The 21,030-nt window shown below is 38.3% G+C and overlaps 2 protein-coding genes across 2 annotated transcripts; one reads left to right on the top strand and one right to left on the bottom strand.

Annotated features, from left to right (window-relative positions):
* Nucleotides 1–1,494: 1,494 nt before the first annotated feature.
* On the bottom strand, nucleotides 1,495–13,726 carry LOC136265719 (conserved oligomeric Golgi complex subunit 7-like). The gene is made up of 22 exons (XM_066060629.1): nucleotides 13,581–13,726; nucleotides 13,445–13,489; nucleotides 12,969–13,024; nucleotides 12,726–12,810; nucleotides 12,411–12,500; nucleotides 11,311–11,415; nucleotides 10,436–10,556; nucleotides 10,111–10,193; nucleotides 9,446–9,556; nucleotides 8,544–8,702; nucleotides 8,120–8,171; nucleotides 7,947–8,071; nucleotides 7,615–7,689; nucleotides 7,489–7,554; nucleotides 7,262–7,436; nucleotides 6,730–6,912; nucleotides 6,548–6,681; nucleotides 4,599–4,694; nucleotides 3,669–3,777; nucleotides 3,246–3,398; nucleotides 3,100–3,190; nucleotides 1,495–1,707 (listed from the first exon to the last, which is right to left on the bottom strand). The coding sequence occupies exons 1-22, from the start codon at nucleotides 13,716–13,718 to the stop codon at nucleotides 1,623–1,625; spliced, it is 2,337 nt and encodes a 778-aa protein (XP_065916701.1). The 5' UTR covers nucleotides 13,719–13,726; the 3' UTR covers nucleotides 1,495–1,622.
* Nucleotides 13,727–13,741: 15 nt separating this feature from the next.
* On the top strand, nucleotides 13,742–20,997 carry LOC136265718 (uncharacterized). Its single transcript, XM_066060628.1, has 11 exons — nucleotides 13,742–14,535; nucleotides 15,422–15,565; nucleotides 15,766–16,231; nucleotides 16,625–16,807; nucleotides 17,072–17,515; nucleotides 18,530–18,639; nucleotides 19,236–19,358; nucleotides 19,415–19,483; nucleotides 19,940–20,264; nucleotides 20,497–20,642; nucleotides 20,708–20,997. Exons 1-11 carry the CDS (start codon nucleotides 13,864–13,866, stop codon nucleotides 20,888–20,890), a joined length of 2,865 nt encoding a protein of 954 aa, XP_065916700.1. The 5' UTR covers nucleotides 13,742–13,863; the 3' UTR covers nucleotides 20,891–20,997.
* Nucleotides 20,998–21,030: the final 33 nt, after the last annotated feature.

A 21,030-nucleotide genomic window follows, 5' to 3' on the forward strand; every position in this document is an offset into this window, starting at 1 on the left:
TATATTTTCAAAACATAATTGGCCCAAGCCTATTGCAGATCTTCCTGATTTTTTTTTATACTCCATACTGTATTACAGTGATGGAACTAGAAATTTTCAGGGTTTTCAGGTTCAGGAAATTTTCAGTACTCTGATCTATTTCACATCATTGCAACCCCACTATATTATGATTGAGAGTGATCCAAGCAAACATGGTAGAGTACATGGTCACGCGACAAAACAACATTACTGACCTAAGAATTGCATGACACAGGGGTGGCGAATGGCACTCTAAATTTGACATTCGCTAAGATAAACAGTTGTGATCTTGTGAAGCTCGTCATCTTGTGAATATTGTAATAATACTGTTCTGGCTCCATTGCTATTTATCAATGACCTTCCAACATTTACATGTCTCAAGTAAATTTTGACTTTGTGCTGACGATGTTATACTTTACTCAAATATCTACTCCGTGGAGGACTGCCATCAATTACAATGTGATCTTGACTCCTTAACACAGTGGGCACACAAGTGGCTTATGACCTTTAATCCAATCAAATGTGAATTCCTACGAATATCAAACAAGATAAACATATCTAAGTGGTTACTCATGCTAAATATCTAGGTGTAGTCATTGATCAACATCTTATCTGGAACGAATACATAAAACAGTTATGCAGGTTGCTAGTAAATCCACCAGAATTAATGCATTCTTATATACATATTAATCTTTATCAATTCCCTCCCACAATTAAATGTAATATTTATAAAGCAATGGTTCGCCCTATTATGGAGTATGCTTCCACAGTCTGGGACCCACACACATGTGTTAACATTAATCGATTAGAAGCTGTACAGAGATCTGCCGCAAGAAAGTGTTATACAGACTTTTCTAGATTCTCCAGTGTTTCCACAATGTTAACTGATCTCGATCTACCCACCCTGCAGAGCAGAAAAAATTAAAAATTACAAATGCTGTATAAAATCATTCATCATTTAGCTGATATTCCAGATGATTGTTTTAACTCCCGTTCCCTCCTTTCTACAAAGTGGCTATTTTAATCAACTAAATACTAGAGAATAGTTTTAAATTTTCCTTCTTTCCTTCAGTAATTAAACTATGGAATAATCTACCCTTTAGTGATTAAATCTATCCCAGAACATTGTTAACACTCCCACATACACTGAGATTTGGACACTTTTATAATTACGCCTGTGCATCATGATTCCTGCACAGTACACAATATAATAATAGTAACGCGTGTACCTCCTTGGCAGCACACAGTGTCCCTTGATAGTCAACCTCAAACATTCCCATAAGCACCGCGACCAATTTCCTTTCCTGTAGGGTTCACACCACAAAGAGTAAGATCAGTGTCAACTCTAGTAGCCATCAGTAATTGGACTAATGTGTATAGGCGTAGCTAGCAATCCCTAATGTCATTCATTTGCAGAGCTGCCGATGCACGCCAGCAGATGGTGGGGGACACTGATCAGATGGGTTGAAAGTAGACCTCCACTGATATTGAGATGGACACACGTACATGTATAATGGTGTACATGTGGTATTATTATATATTCTAACTATAGTCTATATCATTGTAATATTAAATTTTGGTAAACATGTATTTTAAACAATTAGCTAGTCATCATCCCATATTCTAATTTTCTTCAGTTTTGTGTACAAGTCTTTTGAAATTGATTCATCTTCTTCATACTCATAAAACCTGCAAATAATCACAACAATATAATTCTCATACAGGGGCAAATTTTTTGGACAAGGTTTGAAAACTTTGTGTAATTAGCCAGCTATATGGAAAAAAAATGCAGTGGCTATTGATACAGATCATCGGTGTCAATAAGCGCCACCAAAAGCTATTGACATCAACCAAACAACTCAAGCATCTAACACACTAGCTGCATGAAGGGATAAGCTTGAGGCAAGTTAGGGTCGCAGGGAGCAAAGCGACTGTCCCAGCGAAGCCAGGCCAACCCTTCTCCGGGACCATAAACACTTTGCTCCCTCCAACCCTAGCTTGCCTCGAACTCACTTTCATACAGATAGTGAAAGACATCGCTAACTTCAGTGTTAATGTTAGGTTTAGGGTCGGATTCAGCCTTGATTTCTACTTCACTGGTCTTCTTAAATATAGTATCCCTTTCAACTCGCATTTATAAGGTAGAATAGAAGATAAGTCGGTAGCTGACACTGGTAGTTGAACAGTTAGCACGGTGGACTGGAGAATATGTAGCATCCCAAAGGTCGGGATCTGTTTAGTAAAATTTTTGTGTTTCTTTTTCTCCTACATTTTTATCTAAGTTTATGCCAATCGGTGTCAATAGCTTTAGATGGCATTTATCAACACCAATGATCGGTATCAATAGCCTCGGCAAAATAAAATGGAATCCTCTACTATCCATGAAACCAATTCTCAAAAATCGAAACCTCATCCAAAAAACATAGCTCAGGCTAATACAGAGCACGGAGAATGGTATATTTCTGAGTTTCTACTACAGGCATGACCAACCTGATTGACCACACTTTCATGAACGTCACAAACCAAACATTTATACAGAATGTATCATGCCTAACTTCTAAGTGTTTAGAATTGTGGAGAAATCTAACATTTGAATTCCACATTTGTAATTGCTATCAGCTGGATCAAAGCTTGATTAACAATGATGCTGACAAAAATGACATCTCATCAGCCAAGACTAAGTGACAATACGAATCTCCTCAAACGCCCACACTACTGAAGTGCATGCCTTGATCAAATTCTCTTGTGGTTAGTGGATTACTATTTGTTAATTATCATTATAACAAAAATCAATTTCTTATTATTTTTAGCTGGCAAATCTTTCCTGGTTAACATAGCTAATATAATCAAGAGTACTCTTGGTATAATTAGTAAATAAAGCTTTATCTTCAGCTTAGCTATACTTTAGTCATTTCACCTAACAATTATTACAGTTTTTAATTCACTATTCCTATTGGGTAAACATGCATTCCATTTAAACAGCACATAACAGTTAATAAAAGAGCTCATGTACAGGTACAGTGCTTACGATACAAGATATGATTTTATGTTGCTCTATCAGTGTTAGGTACAATCACTTACTCTTCTTCTCCAGCTTTAAACAATACTTCCATTTGACTTAGAGTGCTGCTAGCTGATTGGCCCAATGCAGCCAATACATTACAAAGGTAGGCTGAAAATGGAGGGAAACGTTAAAATACAACATTCAACATTATATTCTAGCCAACCAATATCCGTTGCTAGTTGTCGTGATGCATGTTGTGTAATGGACTTTATCTTGAGAATGTTAGTAGAGTAGGTATCCATGGTACCCTTAGCTATGGCTGCCAACCAAAAGGAAGAAGGATGATCCTCACTATCAACATCTTCAACTGTTGTTGCTGTGAAACAAAATAGCAAAGCACTCAACAGAGGAACATAACACCAAGGACAACAACAAAGGGAATGCTACTCTGCTACTCTTGGTTGAACAAAGATGCATTAACACATATACATCAGCACACACACACGCACATGCACACCAACACCAAATACACACACACACACACACACACACACACACACACACACACACACACACACACACACACACACACACACACACACACACACACACACACACGTACATGCAAGCACGCACACACACTCACAATCTAGTGCTGGTAGTTTTCCAGTTTTAAGAGCACTAGCCAGGGAAGGGTTATCATGTGACATGAATGGCTCCAGTTGTTGGGGGAGTGTTAAAAGGTAATCACCAATCTGCAAAATGAAGAGTCAGCATTTAACCAGGTTCATTCAGACAGCATCATAAGTGACTGGTAATCTGAAGGATTAACACATGACAGGTACTGTATGTGTTAAATGCTGTGGTGTTTATTACCTTAGTTCAAAATCAACACTATTCAAACTCAACTACATACTACTTGATATGCAGGAATGATGTACAATTTTACAATCTAATGTCACACTGTTCAAAATCAATTGCTATTCAAGGTGTGGCATTTACCCTAATAAATATGGTATCCTTTCTCTCACACAAGTGTGAATGGACTAAAGCATGGCAGTATGTGACGTGTTACTGGACATGCTGAACCACAGCTACAGATGATCTCTCTTGTTCCATTGCTTTATATTTCTATGAGTCCTACTTGAATTGAAAATTCCTAATTTTCCTTATAATATTTGTATCAATCAGTTGTAGGACGTAGTTGACATATCAAGTTACTTGTCAAATCAGCTAGTTCATGTGTGCTTGTAGACGGCAGGATATATTAGTTAGGAGGGTATTCTAGCTACGTACATGCATGGCACAACAATGAAAAGAGAAGCCAATACTGGGGCTGGAGTTGTGATAAGTAAATCTGTCATTGTTTAGTTTTAGCTTCTATATTATTCATGCGGTAATTTTAATAGCCTAGTGAAATGAGCTGTACAAACAGCTAGGTACACACTACTTTTATACAGTTTTTAAAAAGCACAGTGTAATAAACATTCCACAGAGATGGTCTTGCAATTCTTACAATATAGCTTGTATGGGGACAGTCTGTTAAACACATCTTCACAACAATATGTCTCCTCACCTCAGTGATATATGGTAGAGGAGAGAGACTGAACATTGGCAGGTCCTCCATTATAGCTCTGCTGGGGCTCTGAGGGGGTGTATAACATTCCCAGGCCTGTAACAATCCAACACAAGAGTTATCAACAGACTACTGAAACACATAACACTAAAACACATAGTAGTGTCATGCACAGTATGATAATTTCAATCCGCTTGGCATCTCCACCAGGGTATTTGATAAGGCAATATGACACTCCATTGGCCCAGTGTGAACACAAAATGACCCACACAACTCATGACTTCTGCTCCAATTTTCTCAGCACTAGTTCAACGTTGTGACTAACACACATCAAACATAAGCCGATTGGTCCAGTGGTATACTACTAGTGGAGCAGAAGATGTCTGGGTTGAGCCAGTTTGGCTCAGAGTCAAAATACTTATCAAAACCCTGATCTCCACAGTACCACACATTTAGTTTACCGTACCAGTTTAGTAACAATATCATCACATTAGTACATACCACCCAGCACTACCACACACACAGAGGAAACTTAAACATGTGATTATCACAAAATAAGACACATATCCTTAAATCAGTCTCGTCTTATTAGAAACAAACAAGTGGATGGGTGGAATCACTATTTAAAGCTAAATTAGCCCATTCATCCCTGAGACTTGTGTTTCTTCAAAATTCAAACATTGTATTTCTCATCAATGTTGTAAGTGGGTCAGTACTGTTGACCTGTTTGACCCACTGACCCAAATAGTTATCCGGATGGGACCCAGATCTGACCCGGTTTAATTAAAATAGAGGCGTGCCTCAAGAGCTATATTAAAAGTCCACAAATTACAAGTTACATTAGTTAGCCACTATAGAAAGGATTGTCTGCAAGAAGTGAGTAGCTACGTATTATCAAGTGGGTGTGGCTCAACATACGTATTGTTATCAAGTGGGTGTGGCTCAACATACGTATTATCATTAAGTGGGTGTGGCTACACATAAGTCTACATGCAGCAACAGCAATTAAGAATTTCCCGAAGTTAGTTACCACATTTCAAGTAGCAACACCGATCTAAATGCAAGCCCACAGAGAACAGCTGATTTGATTTCGATAAGTGGATGTGACTCTACATACACAGAACAGACAGCAAAGCATATTCCTGAATGGTGGGTGTGGCTCCACGTAAGTTTCTTGAGTGTTTACAACTGTATTTCCACCAATACAATCGAGCTTGTCAACTTCTAGTCACACGTGATCTCATCCGGGTCAGACCCAGATATTCAATGAAGTGGATAAGACCAACTTGACCCGGACAAAATGTGAATCGGATAATCTGGATGACCCGGCCCACTTACTATGCTGTTTCTCATTATCTTTCATAGCATACACACAGAACTTTCGTATGGTTTATCTGAATTCATAATGCAAGTATGTTGTTACACAGGGTGCATGATTGATACATTGCAAAACACGATGTATCAATATATTAAAAATCGTAGATAAAGAATTGGCAGATTACACATAATTTTTGAAAATTCAAAGGTGGAATTTGTGCTGTCAAGTCACCAAACAGACATTTAAGGTAAACCATTTTATTATAGACTTTGGAACACTTTACCACAGTTAGCTAATGGATAATAATCCAAACACATGTACAGATGGTAGTACTCTAATAGAGCAGTCACATTATTTTTGTAGATATGCAAATTGAATATAGAAAAGCGACGCATAAAACCTTTACCTGTTTACAGTATGTACGTACAGTACCTATAAGAAATTAGGTGAAAACAAGACCAAAATCAGTCACTGACCAGTTTGTGTGGCCAAATTTATAGGGACATATACATAAAAAATACAGTAACTGACACTATGTCATGTTAGTGTATGGTGAATTACTCCTCAAGAGCAAAGGATGTACGTGACTGGATTATATACAAAACCTGTGACCTATATCACAGTAACTCACTTCCATTGTTGGCACTTCCTCTAGTTTTGTCTTCAGTTGGATGAAGATGATGTCAAATGCAAACTTGTGGGCACTGTCATTCAGTGAGCTGATATGTGTATCAGTCGTCTTCAATATTAGCTGATCTCTATCAGCTGTAATGGTACGGTGTGACATTGTAACTGGCACACAACAACACTTACTATTCTCCACTTGTGATAACAACTCCATTAGCTTGTTCCTTTCTCCTGGAGACCTCCCAGAGAGGTAGTCATGTGATCCAAATGGACTAGCAGGGGATAAGGGGGTGTGTAAGTGAGAAGAGCAACTGCTGAGACTAGTGATCACGTGATCCTTCAGTCTGTCACAATGTATCATCATCTCGCCTGTGAGAGAAAGCATAGTGTACACTATACATACATATGAACAAATAGTTCTAAAGTCTCATAACAGGATACCGTATACGTAGCTAAAATTCCTTAAGAATTAAAACTTTTCCTCCTCGAAAGTTTGCAAGGTGGCAATCTGCAAAAAATTTTACCCTCAAAAAATTCTATAATGCCATTTTGATCGAGCTACAATAAATTTCAACATGGATTGCTGCCAATCTGCAACCCCTCAGCTAGCTATACACTAGTTCTGTGACCACTGAACTGTTCATTGCCAAGTGGTCACATGCTGTGTTTATGGGTATTCAACATCAATAACAATGGTCCTTATAGTACCATTTCTCACCACAACATTGTATCAGTTGGAAGGCTAGCTGAAACTCCACCCATTCCTCGTGGGAGTCGGGAATGTCCTTCACATCACTAATGGACACCTTATCAACACAGCCATCCAGCCCACACAACTTCCTCAGCTCTGACAACACACTAGTGAACTTGTTGAAGTATGAACTGAAGTATGTCTGGAGATACATTTATTGTTAACAGTGTACAGAGTGATAATTTGAGCCACACCTCTAGTACACCTTGCAGAGCAGTTAAGCCCCACCCCTCTGTCAGCTGCACACAGTGATCCACAGCCTGCATAATGAGATACATAATATTGTTACCCTAACCCCATGAGTAGTGAACGCTACACACCTCATTTCCAATTGCAAACACTTTGGGCACAGAGTCCAGTAAACAGCTCACTGTATCATACAGACCCTGGAAGGACTATAGGGAATATTACACACACTCATTAATGTAAACGTATGTATACATACTGTATGCATATGTCTACATGTACAAACCCTTCTACCTTGGAACATGCTATGTCATTATTTAAGTGTCATCTAAATGCATGTACTCTGGAATACAAATGGGACCACGGACAAGTGTCCGGATTATCAAGATATCCTAATTTCAGAGTACAGGGGTTGCACTGTATATATGCAACACACACAATATACAATACTGACACACAGTCATACAATTTTAATATCTTGTAACTTCTTTGCTAGTTGTTGTTGTTCCAGTGCAGGATAGCGTAATAAGGCTTGAGAGTATGGAGTATGTATGGACAACATTAATGGGTAGAGCAACTCAAGTTCCTTTCCTGTGACAGAAACAATAACACTACCTCAGTGGGGGACACTGACCTCACCTTCAACACTTGCTACTGTTCCCTCTAATCCTTTAATGAAACGTAGAGCTGCCTGTAGTACAAAAATGGTATAGCTTAAATGTACTGAATTGCACAATGCAATACACATCACTACATACACTCAGATGGATCACTGCACATGACAAATGCACACTACACCCAGCATACTAGGATCTCAATTATCCATGTCTCAGTTAACTAAATCCTAGTGATAATAAGCAATGACTGTTCTATTAGAGTATTTTGTCAATAGAGTAAGTTTGCTACACTATCTGAATACTTATGTGACTGAACACAGGTGTTCAGATAATGAAGGTCTTATCGCTCAAACATACTGCATACAAATGCATGTATTCTTCACATACAGTACACACACCATACACACATAACATACATGCAGTATACACTGTCAAACAGCACACACCTGTCTCATGGATATTAAAGTACTGATGGGGTCACTACTAGTATCAATAGCAGTTGACAGACATCTTGTAGGTGGAGGATCAAGCACAAGTATGGCTTCAGTGAAAACCCCTGTCAATAGCTTCAACGGAGATATGAACACCTGTCTACACCACATGTACTGGAGGAGGGAAGAGAGGTACAATGTAATTCACTTACAGTCAACTATAGTGTATTGGTTCTAAACAACACTTGAGCGTATGAATAAACAGTACATAGTGATCGAACTTCAACAACCTTACTTGCAATACATACATGTATATTGTACAGTACAGAGGGTTTGCATATGATGAATATTGTAGTGTGCATCACAGAAACACTTAGCAACTATTTAGTCTGCCATTTGCGAGGTTTGGGTTCAAAAGGAATACTTCTGTGAAAAGCTAGGATTAAGTTAGAAACAAATACAGTGGATACTCAGTTATCTGAACCAAAATGATCTCGGGCAATGATAAAAGTGTTCAGATAACTGAACTGTTCAGATAACTGAAGCCATACATTTATATACAATACTCAGTTGAAATACTCTAATAGAACATACACCTGCACTAAAAACACTTTAACAGAACAGTTGCTCTGATAAACGAGGGTCGGATAACTGAGGGTCTATTGTACTTGGATCAGGTAAGCACAACAATAAATTTGGGTAGATTACTTGTGAAGTTTAACATTTTGTGGGCTTTTGGCCATCAGCTAACATACAAGTGACTAACCCACCAAACCCCTTCCGTTATAAACTGTATTTTTGAAAATGGTTGTGGCCTTCACCTGCTGACCTCACATATATATGTCTGACAAGACAATGGTTGTTTTCTTTTAAAGCATTCTACACTGTAAGTGATTTTGTCATCTGTATGGTCCTACCTCAGTGTGCCATTTGGAGAGCAGCTCATCATAAGAAGTTGCCAGTGCTTGACTGAGTCCACCAGCAGCTGCCCTACCACAATGACCACTCCATAACTTGACAATGTTGTTCTGTAATGTGAGGGGAAACAATGGTCACTTACAGAACGTGCACTTCACATAGCAACACTATCCCATAGTACACGGTTAAGTTGTACAAGTCTATGATCCAGTGAAATGAAGAGGCCATCATACAGTTAAAATGAACAGAGTATACATGTTAATACGTAAATCAAAGATTTTGTAGTAATTCATCAATGTTCATGAACATTCATGTACTGTTAGTCAACGTTGGTGAACTACTTGTGAGTCCAAACAACAGTACACGCCCATGCATATCACCTTCTGTGTTAGAGGATACAAAGCTAACAGTTAATATAAATCTGTACTCCTTAAAGGGCTGCAGTGTTCCTCAAATTACTATGGCAACTTCACCTTAAAGAAGTTACATACAGTACATCTAAATGTGCATAGAAAACTTTACAAGCTACAGTATGGCTTGACTGATGGAATGACTATTCTATCACAATGTTTGACAAACTCTTGTCATACTTTCATATCTCAAGTCTACAACAGTGGTACTGTAGTACATGACTGTACCACTAGTGTAGTGTGTGACTGGTTACCTTATGACACTGAGTGTAGTAGGATTGTAACTGAGCACTTCTGTCCATGTTGACAAACACTGACACATAGAGCTTTGCCTCAGCTGAAGTTAACAAAGCAAAGAAATAACAAGCATACCTTTATATTGACAAGCACACACATGCATGCACACATACAGTACATACATACATACGCATGCATGTACATGTACGTACGTACATGCATGTATGTACACATACATACATACACACACACACACGCACGCACGCACGCACACACACACACACACTGCACTAAACACTAAAGACTCCTGGACATACATACATACCACAATCACATACAGACCTGATGAATGGCCATTGATAGCTGCTATTAGTTTGGGAGCCACTAATGCTTCAAGTCTATCCTTCAGAGTTTCTAAATAATGCCTCCTATCCTCATAGTCAGCAACATCATGAAGCACTTGCTGTAGATACATAAACCACTCTAATAGAATATACAGTAGGAAAATGTCGTGTACTAGTACTACTACATAATATTCCTTTTCACGCAATATTACATAAACTATACTCCCAGGTCTGTGTTTTGTGCTCGTATGGAGCCATGTAAATCTATGCAAGGATGTGAAGAGTCTAAACTGCAGCAGACAGCTAGACACTTGTGCTATAGCTAATGCAGTAAATAGAGAGCCCCATCTGCCACTACCACACGTACATCTTTTCCCTCCATTTCTTGTTCCTATAAGCAGCCTTCCCACCACCCCTACCACACAACCCAGACACATTAATCACATTACTACTTTTAAAAGTACCAAAATTACATTGCAATTGCACTTTAAATACAATAGAACGGAGTACACCTGTAAAAGTTTGGTTGTTACAGTTTTAACAAATGGTGAGCTACAATCAGTTAAACAAGACATGTACATACAACCCAGTACATAATTTCTGTTCAATTCAGCTACATTATATTTTGTGAATTTACTTGTATTAGCACAAAATCCCCAACATTCATATAACCGATTTACTGGCATACCACAATCGAACAGTCAGTAACAATTAATATTATATTTCCTTAAGCTACTTTGCTCATGCTACAAATCATTCACAGGTATATAAATTTGAATTCCCGCTGTATTAATAACACCTAAGCTGTCTCCAAATTATGTACTAGAACCCTGGGCTTGACTACATAAGCTAAGAGACACATTTCTTGCTCACCAAACTCTGCTTCATTCCAGCCAGCTTGGCAGCAATCCTGCTGACATCTTGACTAGCAAACACTTCATCAACATCAGAGGACAGTGTACTCCAATTGTCAACCTCCTACAATACAAAAGAGAACAATAGCAACTTACAGAATCAAAAGATTTATTGTTTATGTTAGGGTAACATACACAACACACACAAAACTCATCCTAGTAGGGATAACAGCAATGGAAAGTACCAAAACAAATTGGAAAGCCTTCCTGTAAACACTTTAAAATACCATAAATACTTTATCTGCACACATTAGCTATATACAGCTGGTTTACCCAAATTTGAACCAACCGTTCAATTAGAGTACATGTATTTCAATTGTGGTGTATGTTCTATTAGAGAATTTAAAAATGCAACAAAATTGAACCTTTTCTCATTGCCTGCAGTTCAGAAGGTGTACGTTCTACTGCACTACCTGTTGATCAGCTCACACCAAAATCCACATCTCCAAGCAAAATTGATCATTCTAATAATTTACTGTAATAGGCTTTAGCACTCTTGTTGTCAGATAGCATTAACAATGAATTTTTTGTAGAAACTCAGAATCATTTCAGCAGAAATGCTATACAGTGTAGGCTTGATTGTATGCCTGTACCCTACAAGTTGTCAGACAGATAATCCTCAAGAGATCATACACCTGACATGCAAACATCATAAACAGATCAAAACAAAGCGGTTGTATTGAAAATAATTCCTTTAAGCTGCTTGCATACATACCATGCACTCCTCTAAAGCACACAGTCACAATGGTACCATGTAGGGATTCTACTACAAGTGCATGTGTGGCAATCATAGTTAGAATAGCTGCAATGCACATGCAGGCCTCTCTGATATGTAAGAACACATAAACAGTTGTTTATAACATCAGCCTCTATATTTATTATTCCTCCACTCAAGCAAAGAAAAGTCTCAAAAGATTTAGAAAACACTTAACACTTGTGAAAGTGTTATGAATACTATGGACTGTGGTTGTAAGTTTTACCATTCAAGGCAGTAGAGTACAGATGCTCACTACACCCCCTCCCCCAACCTACACACACACTACACAAACGATTACACACTTGAAGGGCTTTAGCTGATAACTGCATCCTCGTCTTGACTCGATCCAGTTCTACAAGTCTCTGCATTGACTGGGCAGTGTTACTCTCCACCTATAAAGACATGCACATGTACTTTACACACACACACACACAGACATACACACAGAAAGTGGCCTTAATATATCATGGATCTACAAGACGGGAAACTGTTATACACGTATTGACCTGAGTTTCGTATACTGTATTAGCCTGGAGGCTCTTATTACAGATAGCATAAGAGTTCAACAATACCCGCTAGTACACGTGTAAAACTGTCTCTATAACATGATTACTCACTCTGGTGATGTCCTCCTTCACTAACTGCATCTGTTCACTGAGCAAGGTAGCTTCTTGTTTGACTGTTGTGATGTCTTTAGTGACCCTAGATGATGTAATATGAACTAACTACAGTCTGTATAACATTGTATAATGAAATTTCTAATGCAATGCATGTACAATATGTATACCCACACAAGAGAACACATGTACGTTGCAGTTATAAAATAACTGATGACAGACCCACATACACACTGAACACACTTTGGTATATTCTGGACCATCTGATTACTGAACTCCTCCAGTGAATTGTTCACCTCCTATTGGACAATACCATGACTCCATAATATCAACTCTTGACAACACACACAAGTCTACAATGCAATGTAACCACACTATCACAAGCAGATAAGCTATGATACACAGAACAACATGTGCTAAATACTCAGTTTTGTGTAGTAATACTCAACACCCAGTTAACAGCTATGCAAAAAACATCCAGTAAGTTTGTACACATTGGCTGAGTGTGCAGCATCACTGAAGGGTCAAATTTCATGCAAGTGTTTAGCTTTAATATTATACACATCCACTGAACTGAACTGTTTTCAGATTACCTACACATTTGCTATTTCCAGTATAGATAAATGTTTAAGAAACATTACATACACAGACATACTATATAGCTAATAATTGACATACATACATACATACATACATACACCTAGCACACACTATCTTACCTGTATTAACAGCTGTAGCTTCAGTATCAGTGTAGATGCTTGTGCCTGTAAATATGGAGCATTGTTTAGAGCACATACTAAAAGATTGCATTGTTATTTCAATTAACGCGCAGCGTTACTAAGACCTACAACTCACATCTACGCTGGTGTCCGGTTCTTTGTCTTTACGTGTCTTCAGAGCATTGTTAACCCACTGCTTGGCGTCAAAGTCTTCAGCTGAAAACTGCGCCCAGATATGTTCTGATTTTAGCTGCTGTTTAGGCGTGTCCATCATTAGTTTTCTACAAGCGCTCAATAAAAATTGTAAAAGCTTGCGCGCATTACTTGAAGAGGAGTTGTAAGTTTGTTTTGTCTAATGTTTGGATTTCCAACATCAACTTTGTGTATAGTTACGTTACGTAGGGTGGATCTCCTGCCAAATGGGAAGAAAACCGCTAAATGCGAATAACTATGGATACAGCACTCGAGCGAAGATAGCACTAAGCGGAATGGCGGTGTTTCCGCTGCTGCTAATAGTACTGGTATTATGGAGAGGTCTAGGAGAGGATGTATCTGAAGAATATTTATTAGGAAGACTGTCTCTGTTACATGATTCAATTTCCAGCCCTCCGGATGTAGACGCAGTACAAAACAGACTCGATGAACTCTCAGAAGAGCTAAACAGCTTGATAAAGGACGTACTAACACAACAAACTACTATAGAAACGAAATGTAAAGAGTTTCTAACCACCCATGGAGTTGTGTATGATTCTTTACCAGATAATCCTTTCAATTCAATTATTTGTGAGCAGGTCCCTGGTGAACTGATAATATCTGAATCAAACTTACTAGCCTGTGAAGAAATATTACATGTGTTGATACCAAAGACTGCTGTAGCACAGTTGGACTTGTTCTATGAGTCAGTGACTGGAGTATACAATGATGAACATATTATATTACATTGGGTCTCCCCGAAGGTGACCAGTGTTCGGTGGTGTTTGAAATATGACCGTAACGGAGACATGAGGAGCCAGTGCTACAAACAAGCTAATCTGAAGCTTATCAAAGAGATTACGTTGTTAAAAAGACTCAAGATAAATAACATTGTGAAGGTATTTAGTAAATAAATTTAGCTAATGTAGGTTGTAGATTTAGTGGGTTGGTGAATATGTGTAGAATTTGTGGTTGACAAACTTGCAGAAAAGTACCACTCTACCAATACCCTAATATTATGTCTTCATATACATACCCATAGCATTGTATAGGTCACTTCTTAAATATAAGATGCATAGTTTCTCAAACATGCAAGTTGTTTGTATTAATCGTCCTACCGTGGTCCCAAGATTTACAAAAGAAATACATCTACTCACAATAGTCTCACGTTTGTGAATTTAGTCAAAGTGTGATGTTATGATGCAGAATATTTTGTGGGGGAAAATTTTTGTGGTTGAATCATGAGGTGAATAGTTTTACAGTTATACAAACAGCTAGTAATATGGTAGTGTTAGCTCATGGTTATATGGTGGTATTAAGGTGTAAATCTGGCTCCGAACTTTCTAACTTTTCAGTATGTAACTGCTTGTTCACAGAATTCAACATGCTCACAAGCATTTAGTTTAAAACATGTACATTTAACTTGATTGGGAGTTTGATACGTAGTTACTCAAGTTTCTATTTGTCCTGCTACTGCACACATTGTACTACGATACATGTTAACTGTACAATATTTATACAGTGTAGCATATGATATGTAACTTTTTGATAATGTTTGCATAATATTTTCATACAACATGTGTAGCTGTAGTTGAATTTGTTGTGCTAGTCAAGGTGCTGAATTCTCTACTGTAAAACTGTGTGTATAATCAGTGAGCTACATGACTCATTTACACCATAAGTGTTTCCTTTAATGTTTCATGATAATGTTTCACGTGTTACTTTGGAAGTGTTTTCTCCCACCAACTGAAGACATACAATACATCATATATGGTTCTGTTACAGCTAAGAGGATATTGTACTATAGAGACTGAAGGACAAGGTCAACTGACATTCTCTGAACCCAAGTCAGTGGTCATTGCTATTGAGAGTGGTAATAAGTTCGATGTACAAGAAGTTAAGAAAACGTCTTTTGAGAACAGGATTAAGGTACGTACGTACACCTGAAATATATGTGTAGTGTATGTGTGAATAAGGGACTTGGTATACATACGTAGTTTCACTTTGTTAGTATGTGTGTGAGTCCGTATGCTGTATGTACTGTACATATAGGATTCATGTTGGGATTTTCTTTTATTTATGTAATTGTAAATGCATACCTTAGAATTTTTGAAATATTCAATTCTCAGATGTGTGCCAATTTGTGTCAGCTACTTGTACAATTGTCTACCTCATCTTTTGGATCTATCCAATTGACCAACGTCTCACAAGACCAATTCATCATCGATGTAACAGGCACTCTTAAACTATTGAATGTGCTATCCTTGCAATATGAAGAGCCTCTCTGCACCTCTTCAGAAGATTGTGTTACTGATGGAGTACAACTGGCTACCTGTACTCCTCTAGGGAAGTGTTCTGGCTACAATGCTAGGAGAAATATACAAGAATTTACGGAGAAGTTTTTTGCTCCATTGCTTACAGGAGATATCCCCACCAAGCATGAGCCAAAGGTGGCTGGGGTGTTGACAATGTTGCATGAAAACCAGAAAGAACTTGCTGTGATACAGGGTGCATTTCATGGTATACAAACTGATCTTGGAGCAGTTGCAACACCTGCACCAACCAGCCATGTGGATAATGACCAGGGTGTGAAAGGTGTGTGTGTAGCATGTGTGTAGTGAAAGCTTTTGTAAATATGGATGAATTTATATGCGTATATCACAAGACATGATTGGTAAATTTTAAAGCCTTACTGAGCCCAAACACAATAAAGCTCTTCTGCGTACTTATACTGTGTAATGGGTTATTTATGTTGGTAGAAATTTTTGCAAAATGAGTGATCTCACTATAATGCAAGAGCTAAAATATCACCCATCACTGATACCATCAGTCTATAATAGTGTACTAAACAACTAACTAGCAAGTAAGAATTTTGAAATGTCATTCGTGAAAAATCATGAAATGTTCCCCTCAAAAATATTCCACTCTTATATTTGAGACTTATAAATTGTTTGATACTGCTCATTAACTCACATATTTGTTGTGTAGTTGTTGAATATGAGATGATCCCCAATGCTGACTTTCATGGTCGCTATGACTACAAGTGTCCTCGGACTAGAGCTAGTTGGGGGTGTGTCTTATCAGTGTATGGACTAAACAATGCCAAGAAGCAGTGTACCTATGATGAGCAGTGTAAAGCCTTCACTGTGATAGCACATTATGCTAGACCGGGTGAGTGTTGTACAATAGCAGGTGTGCACACGTGCCTAATGTACAAATGTGTTAAACTTTCAAACTGACATCAACATTTGACCAACCTGCAAAAGACAAACTATGAAGTACACCTTAGCTAAGTTTGGGACCTACTTGACACAGTCACTATGATCTAGTCTTGTTAGACATGTAACTGCTAAGTGAGATTTCCCTGAGTTTCAGAGTTTGGTTTCTATGTGGTGATTTCCAATGCAGTCAGTATATATTCTGCACTTGTTACAGGTTGGTTCACAACATTTTTCAAGGACACTGTTGACCCAGATGACAACTTTGACAGCCGACCAGGAGCCAACCTATTTATAAAGCACGTCAAATACGAGTCAGTCCCTGGTGCTACAGTAGCTAGTGTACCCCCCAGTCAGAAGACGTCGCAAACTGGTGATACTAGCAAACAGGTGGACACAGAGTCGGTTCCATTCAACAGTATCATTGCAAGGAAGGAGCCTGATGATGGAGAGATTGAGCAAGTTGACACGGAGGAGGAAAAGTTGAAGGAGCATTATGAAGATGGTGAGAATGGTGGAGGAGGTGGGGGAGGAGAAGAGGATAGTGCAAAAGAAGTGGAAGTGGCTAAGGATGGTGGAGAAGAAGGAGGGGCTGCAGATGGAGAGATTGTGGATACAGCTGCAACCACTGAATCAACCACTGAAACATCAGATTGCCTAAGTAAGAGCAGTGGGTGTTTTATCCTTCGTATATTTGGGGTATAAATATTTAATGGAAAACTGTTATTCCATGTACATATATAACCAGATAAGTGACCCTAGTGAGAAATTGTACCATTTACTGCATTTTACTAAGATGGGTGATCTTTCAAGGTGGCATGCTTGTTAATTTTTTCTTGTGATTTGTATGAAGGTCTAATCTTAAATTTATTTTACCTACTTATTGAAAGATATCTTAAGCTGTTACTTAGCACTGCCCACATCACTTTCCGCTGCAAAAGTTCATTATTGCTTTACTGATCATATGTGAGAAAGACTCAGGGGCGGATCCAGGAGCTGGCAAGGGGAGGGGCACAAACAGGCTAAATTGTAGGTGGTTAGGGAGAGCCAGATTTTCCGGCTTCTTAGTTACTGCATTTTTGAAGCAGCAAATAATCCCCTCTTAGTAGTATCTCACTGTTGAGTTTTGCCATTTTGGCCTTTGCAGATGGTTGTGAAGTCTTAAAAGCTGTTGTGAAGGCTCTGAATGTCTTAAACAACAGCTACACAATAATTATTATTAGAGGCGCTTAGGTGCTGGGTGGATGTTTCACAGCTAGCTTGACTTTGGTTTGCTTTAGTTGCAGGCAAATTTGTAATAAATGCTAGTAAAATGTGCATAACTTCATGAGTTTCATGTACTGACACAAAGTTTAGTAATTACATTTTTAATCAGAAGTATTGCTGGCTCTTCCACAAGGTGAAGGGGGGGGGGCATTTGCCCCAAATGTCCCATCCTGGATCTGCCATTGAGACTAGCCATCAATTACAGCAAGGAAATCAAGAAAAGTTTGCAAAACGCAAGCATAAGCTTTCAGAAGGCCTTTAATAATCCTTATAGTGACAGATATAGCCTGCTGATGTTAACTAGTTACTAATACGACTGACAAATGGTTTTTGAAAGCAAGGAATGCTATACTTTGCCATGCCTGTGGTCCCACAATATAACTGTAGTATTACTGTGGTATTGGTTTAGGTGAGATACTGGTCAAGTATGGCAGTGTGCTGAGGAGCCGTGAGGCTCGTATGATGGAGGTGTGTGACTGGCAGGGCATGAGTGATGAGAAATGGACATCAATCTTGAAGGTGACCTGTGTGTGCACACATGAACTACAAATAAGCCATAAACAATGTTAATAATAATAATACCGTATTACCTCTAATTATGGCCAGTTTTGTGTAAACACCTGGTGTTGTTTAGTCACTGTATATACACCATCATGTGTCTAGTGAAAAAATTTTATAGACTTCTTGTAAGCTTGAATCTGTGAATTACACATCAAGCATAGTATAACACTGTGGTATGACTATGTAGTCAATCCCAAATGCTGAGCCTGCATATAAACACTGGTCTCATTTAGTGCTGGGATGAAAAGCTGCTTAAAAGGATTATTATGCCTGGCTCTGGGTCATAATTCAAGACAATATGGCACATACTACCATTTGAATTTTTCTAGCAACCAAAAATTCCCTAAATACGTTTGTTCACATTAGAATTATAAGGTGCATTAGAATTATAATAGGGGAAGTTGTATGTAAATTAAATCTTATGTGAATGATAAAAGACTGGTGTGACTTAGTGCTGTACTGTACATGATTTCCATATTAATTTTGTACGTGACTGTGTGTGTATGTCTGTTGTATGTGTGGAGTAGATCATGTGATCTATTTCTTCTATACAGGCCAGTAATGTTAGTGCAAATTCAGACCCCACATCTAGTCCACTCCCTGGAGATAGTACATCATTCCCTATTAGAGTCAAGCTACACTCAACAGAAGGATTGACGTACAGAGCCATACTGAAGGTATATCACTATGTGTGTCAGTGTTAGGTACAGTAAGTGTTTGTTGTTATGTATAGACTGGCTCTCCCACTACTCATGGACATGTATCTCAACTACTCTACTACATGTTGGATAGGAAACTTGGAGTGAGTTAGTTTGTGTGTGTGTGTGTGTGTGTGTGTGTGTTGTGTGTGTGTAGTGGTAGCAGAGGATTTAACAAGGAAGAGAGGGATTTAAATTGCAATATATATGTATGGCAGCTAGTGTGCAAAGGGCTAAACTTGCATCTGGTCATAATGGTTTTGCAAGTGGTGTTTGTTCTATTAGAGTATTTGACTGTTCTATTAGAGTATCTCAATCTTGTATATATGAATTTTTGTTTCAATGGTTTGTGGCATATGCTCCTTGTATACCACCTCCCTTGGATCCACCACTGGGTAGTGTGCTTTTGTGTTTGTGTTGGACATGTAGATTTTTATCCTCTTGTATTGTGGTGTCCTTTCAATTTTGTTTTGAGACCTTTCTTATTCGCACCCGTCTTTATTGTCCTCTACGAGAGTTCTGATTTATTCACTGCTGTCATGTGAAATTCTTTTTTGTAGCTGTACAATGCCTTGCCCACCGTTGGAAGAGTTCTGTCTTCAGATGATTTCACTAATTCACATTTGACTAACATAAATAATGATTTTGTGACAGCATACTCAGCTCAGATTAGTGACTCTGGTCAAATTGGGGTGACACTGAATGCTATACCAGAAAATGGTGGCTTAGATAAGAGCCATTTTCTATCCACGATTAAGCCACAAGCTGAGACCGCCTGGGCAGTGACTCGATTATCTAGAGAACAAGAGAGCTACCTCGAGAACATTTACTTGGGATGGCTATCAGGATTGGATCCATTTACTGATAATGCTGTCATTGTTAAAGGTTCGGTAAAGAATATTCTGTTCCTGAACCCTTAGATATGTTCATGCCAAGTTGCATTGCGTATTTGAGATTTTTAAGCTGACCTGAATCAGGAGTCCATAAGCACTACGAGTATGGGCTGTCACCTGAATAGAACAAGAAGACAAGTACTTGCATACATATATATCGCTGTTAAGATAATACAGTCTTTTGGAGAAAATATCGAACTTCATGTTGTTTTCTCCCCATATAGGTTTTACTGTGAACTTCAATAGTGAAGGAGCTTTCCAAACTTGGAACAGTGACCTACTCAATTATGCTAATAGCTGCCATTTTCCACAACACATGATAGAAATATTGAAATATTCCGTAGAGCACAAATGCCCTCTCAGTGTTCAGGTAATTAGTATTCAAATGCTGAAATGGAAGATTTTAAATTACTTCCTATTGTATTTCAATTACAGTTGGCCCAACAGTTGCTATCCAGTCCACTTCACGTCAATGCTGCCCACACCCTCTCATACACTGACAAACATGGTGACGTTGTACACCCGCTACTGAACATTGACCATGCAGCCTCTCAATTGTTAGAGCTGGTTGACAAGTGTATTGACAGATTTGGTGAAGCTATTGTATTGTATTCATAATTATCACCTGTATGTAATTTTTTTTATTCTAACAGTAACATGTATGATTTTCAGCTTACAAATTTATAACGCAAAGAGGAGTAAGTTTTACTTGCTCTAAAACAATATTAACGCCTCGCAAAGACTTCAACAATTTATTG

This window comes from Dysidea avara, chromosome 9 (genome assembly GCF_963678975.1).
Source record: "Dysidea avara chromosome 9, odDysAvar1.4, whole genome shotgun sequence".
Lineage (NCBI taxonomy): Eukaryota > Metazoa > Porifera > Demospongiae > Dictyoceratida > Dysideidae > Dysidea > Dysidea avara.

Bases quoted from the DNA above. Each gene is read 5' to 3' on its own strand.
- LOC136265718 (XM_066060628.1), top strand. From the start codon at position 13,864: ATGGGAAGAAAACCGCTAAATGCGAATAACTATGGATACAGCACTCGA. The intron at 19,359-19,414 runs GTATATCACTAT...TGTTATGTATAG, and splicing joins CGTACAGAGCCATACTGAAG to ACTGGCTCTCCCACTACTCA. The intron at 19,484-19,939 runs GTGAGTTAGTTT...TCTTTTTTGTAG, and splicing joins TGTTGGATAGGAAACTTGGA to CTGTACAATGCCTTGCCCAC.
- LOC136265719 (XM_066060629.1), bottom strand. From the start codon at position 13,718: ATGATGGACACGCCTAAACAGCAGCTAAAATCAGAACATATCTGGGCG. The intron at 7,690-7,946 runs GTATGACTGTGT...TATTCCCTATAG, and splicing joins AGTTACAAGATATTAAAATT to TCCTTCCAGGGTCTGTATGA. The intron at 3,399-3,668 runs GTGAGTGTGTGT...TTTGTTTCACAG, and splicing joins AAAACTACCAGCACTAGATT to CAACAACAGTTGAAGATGTT.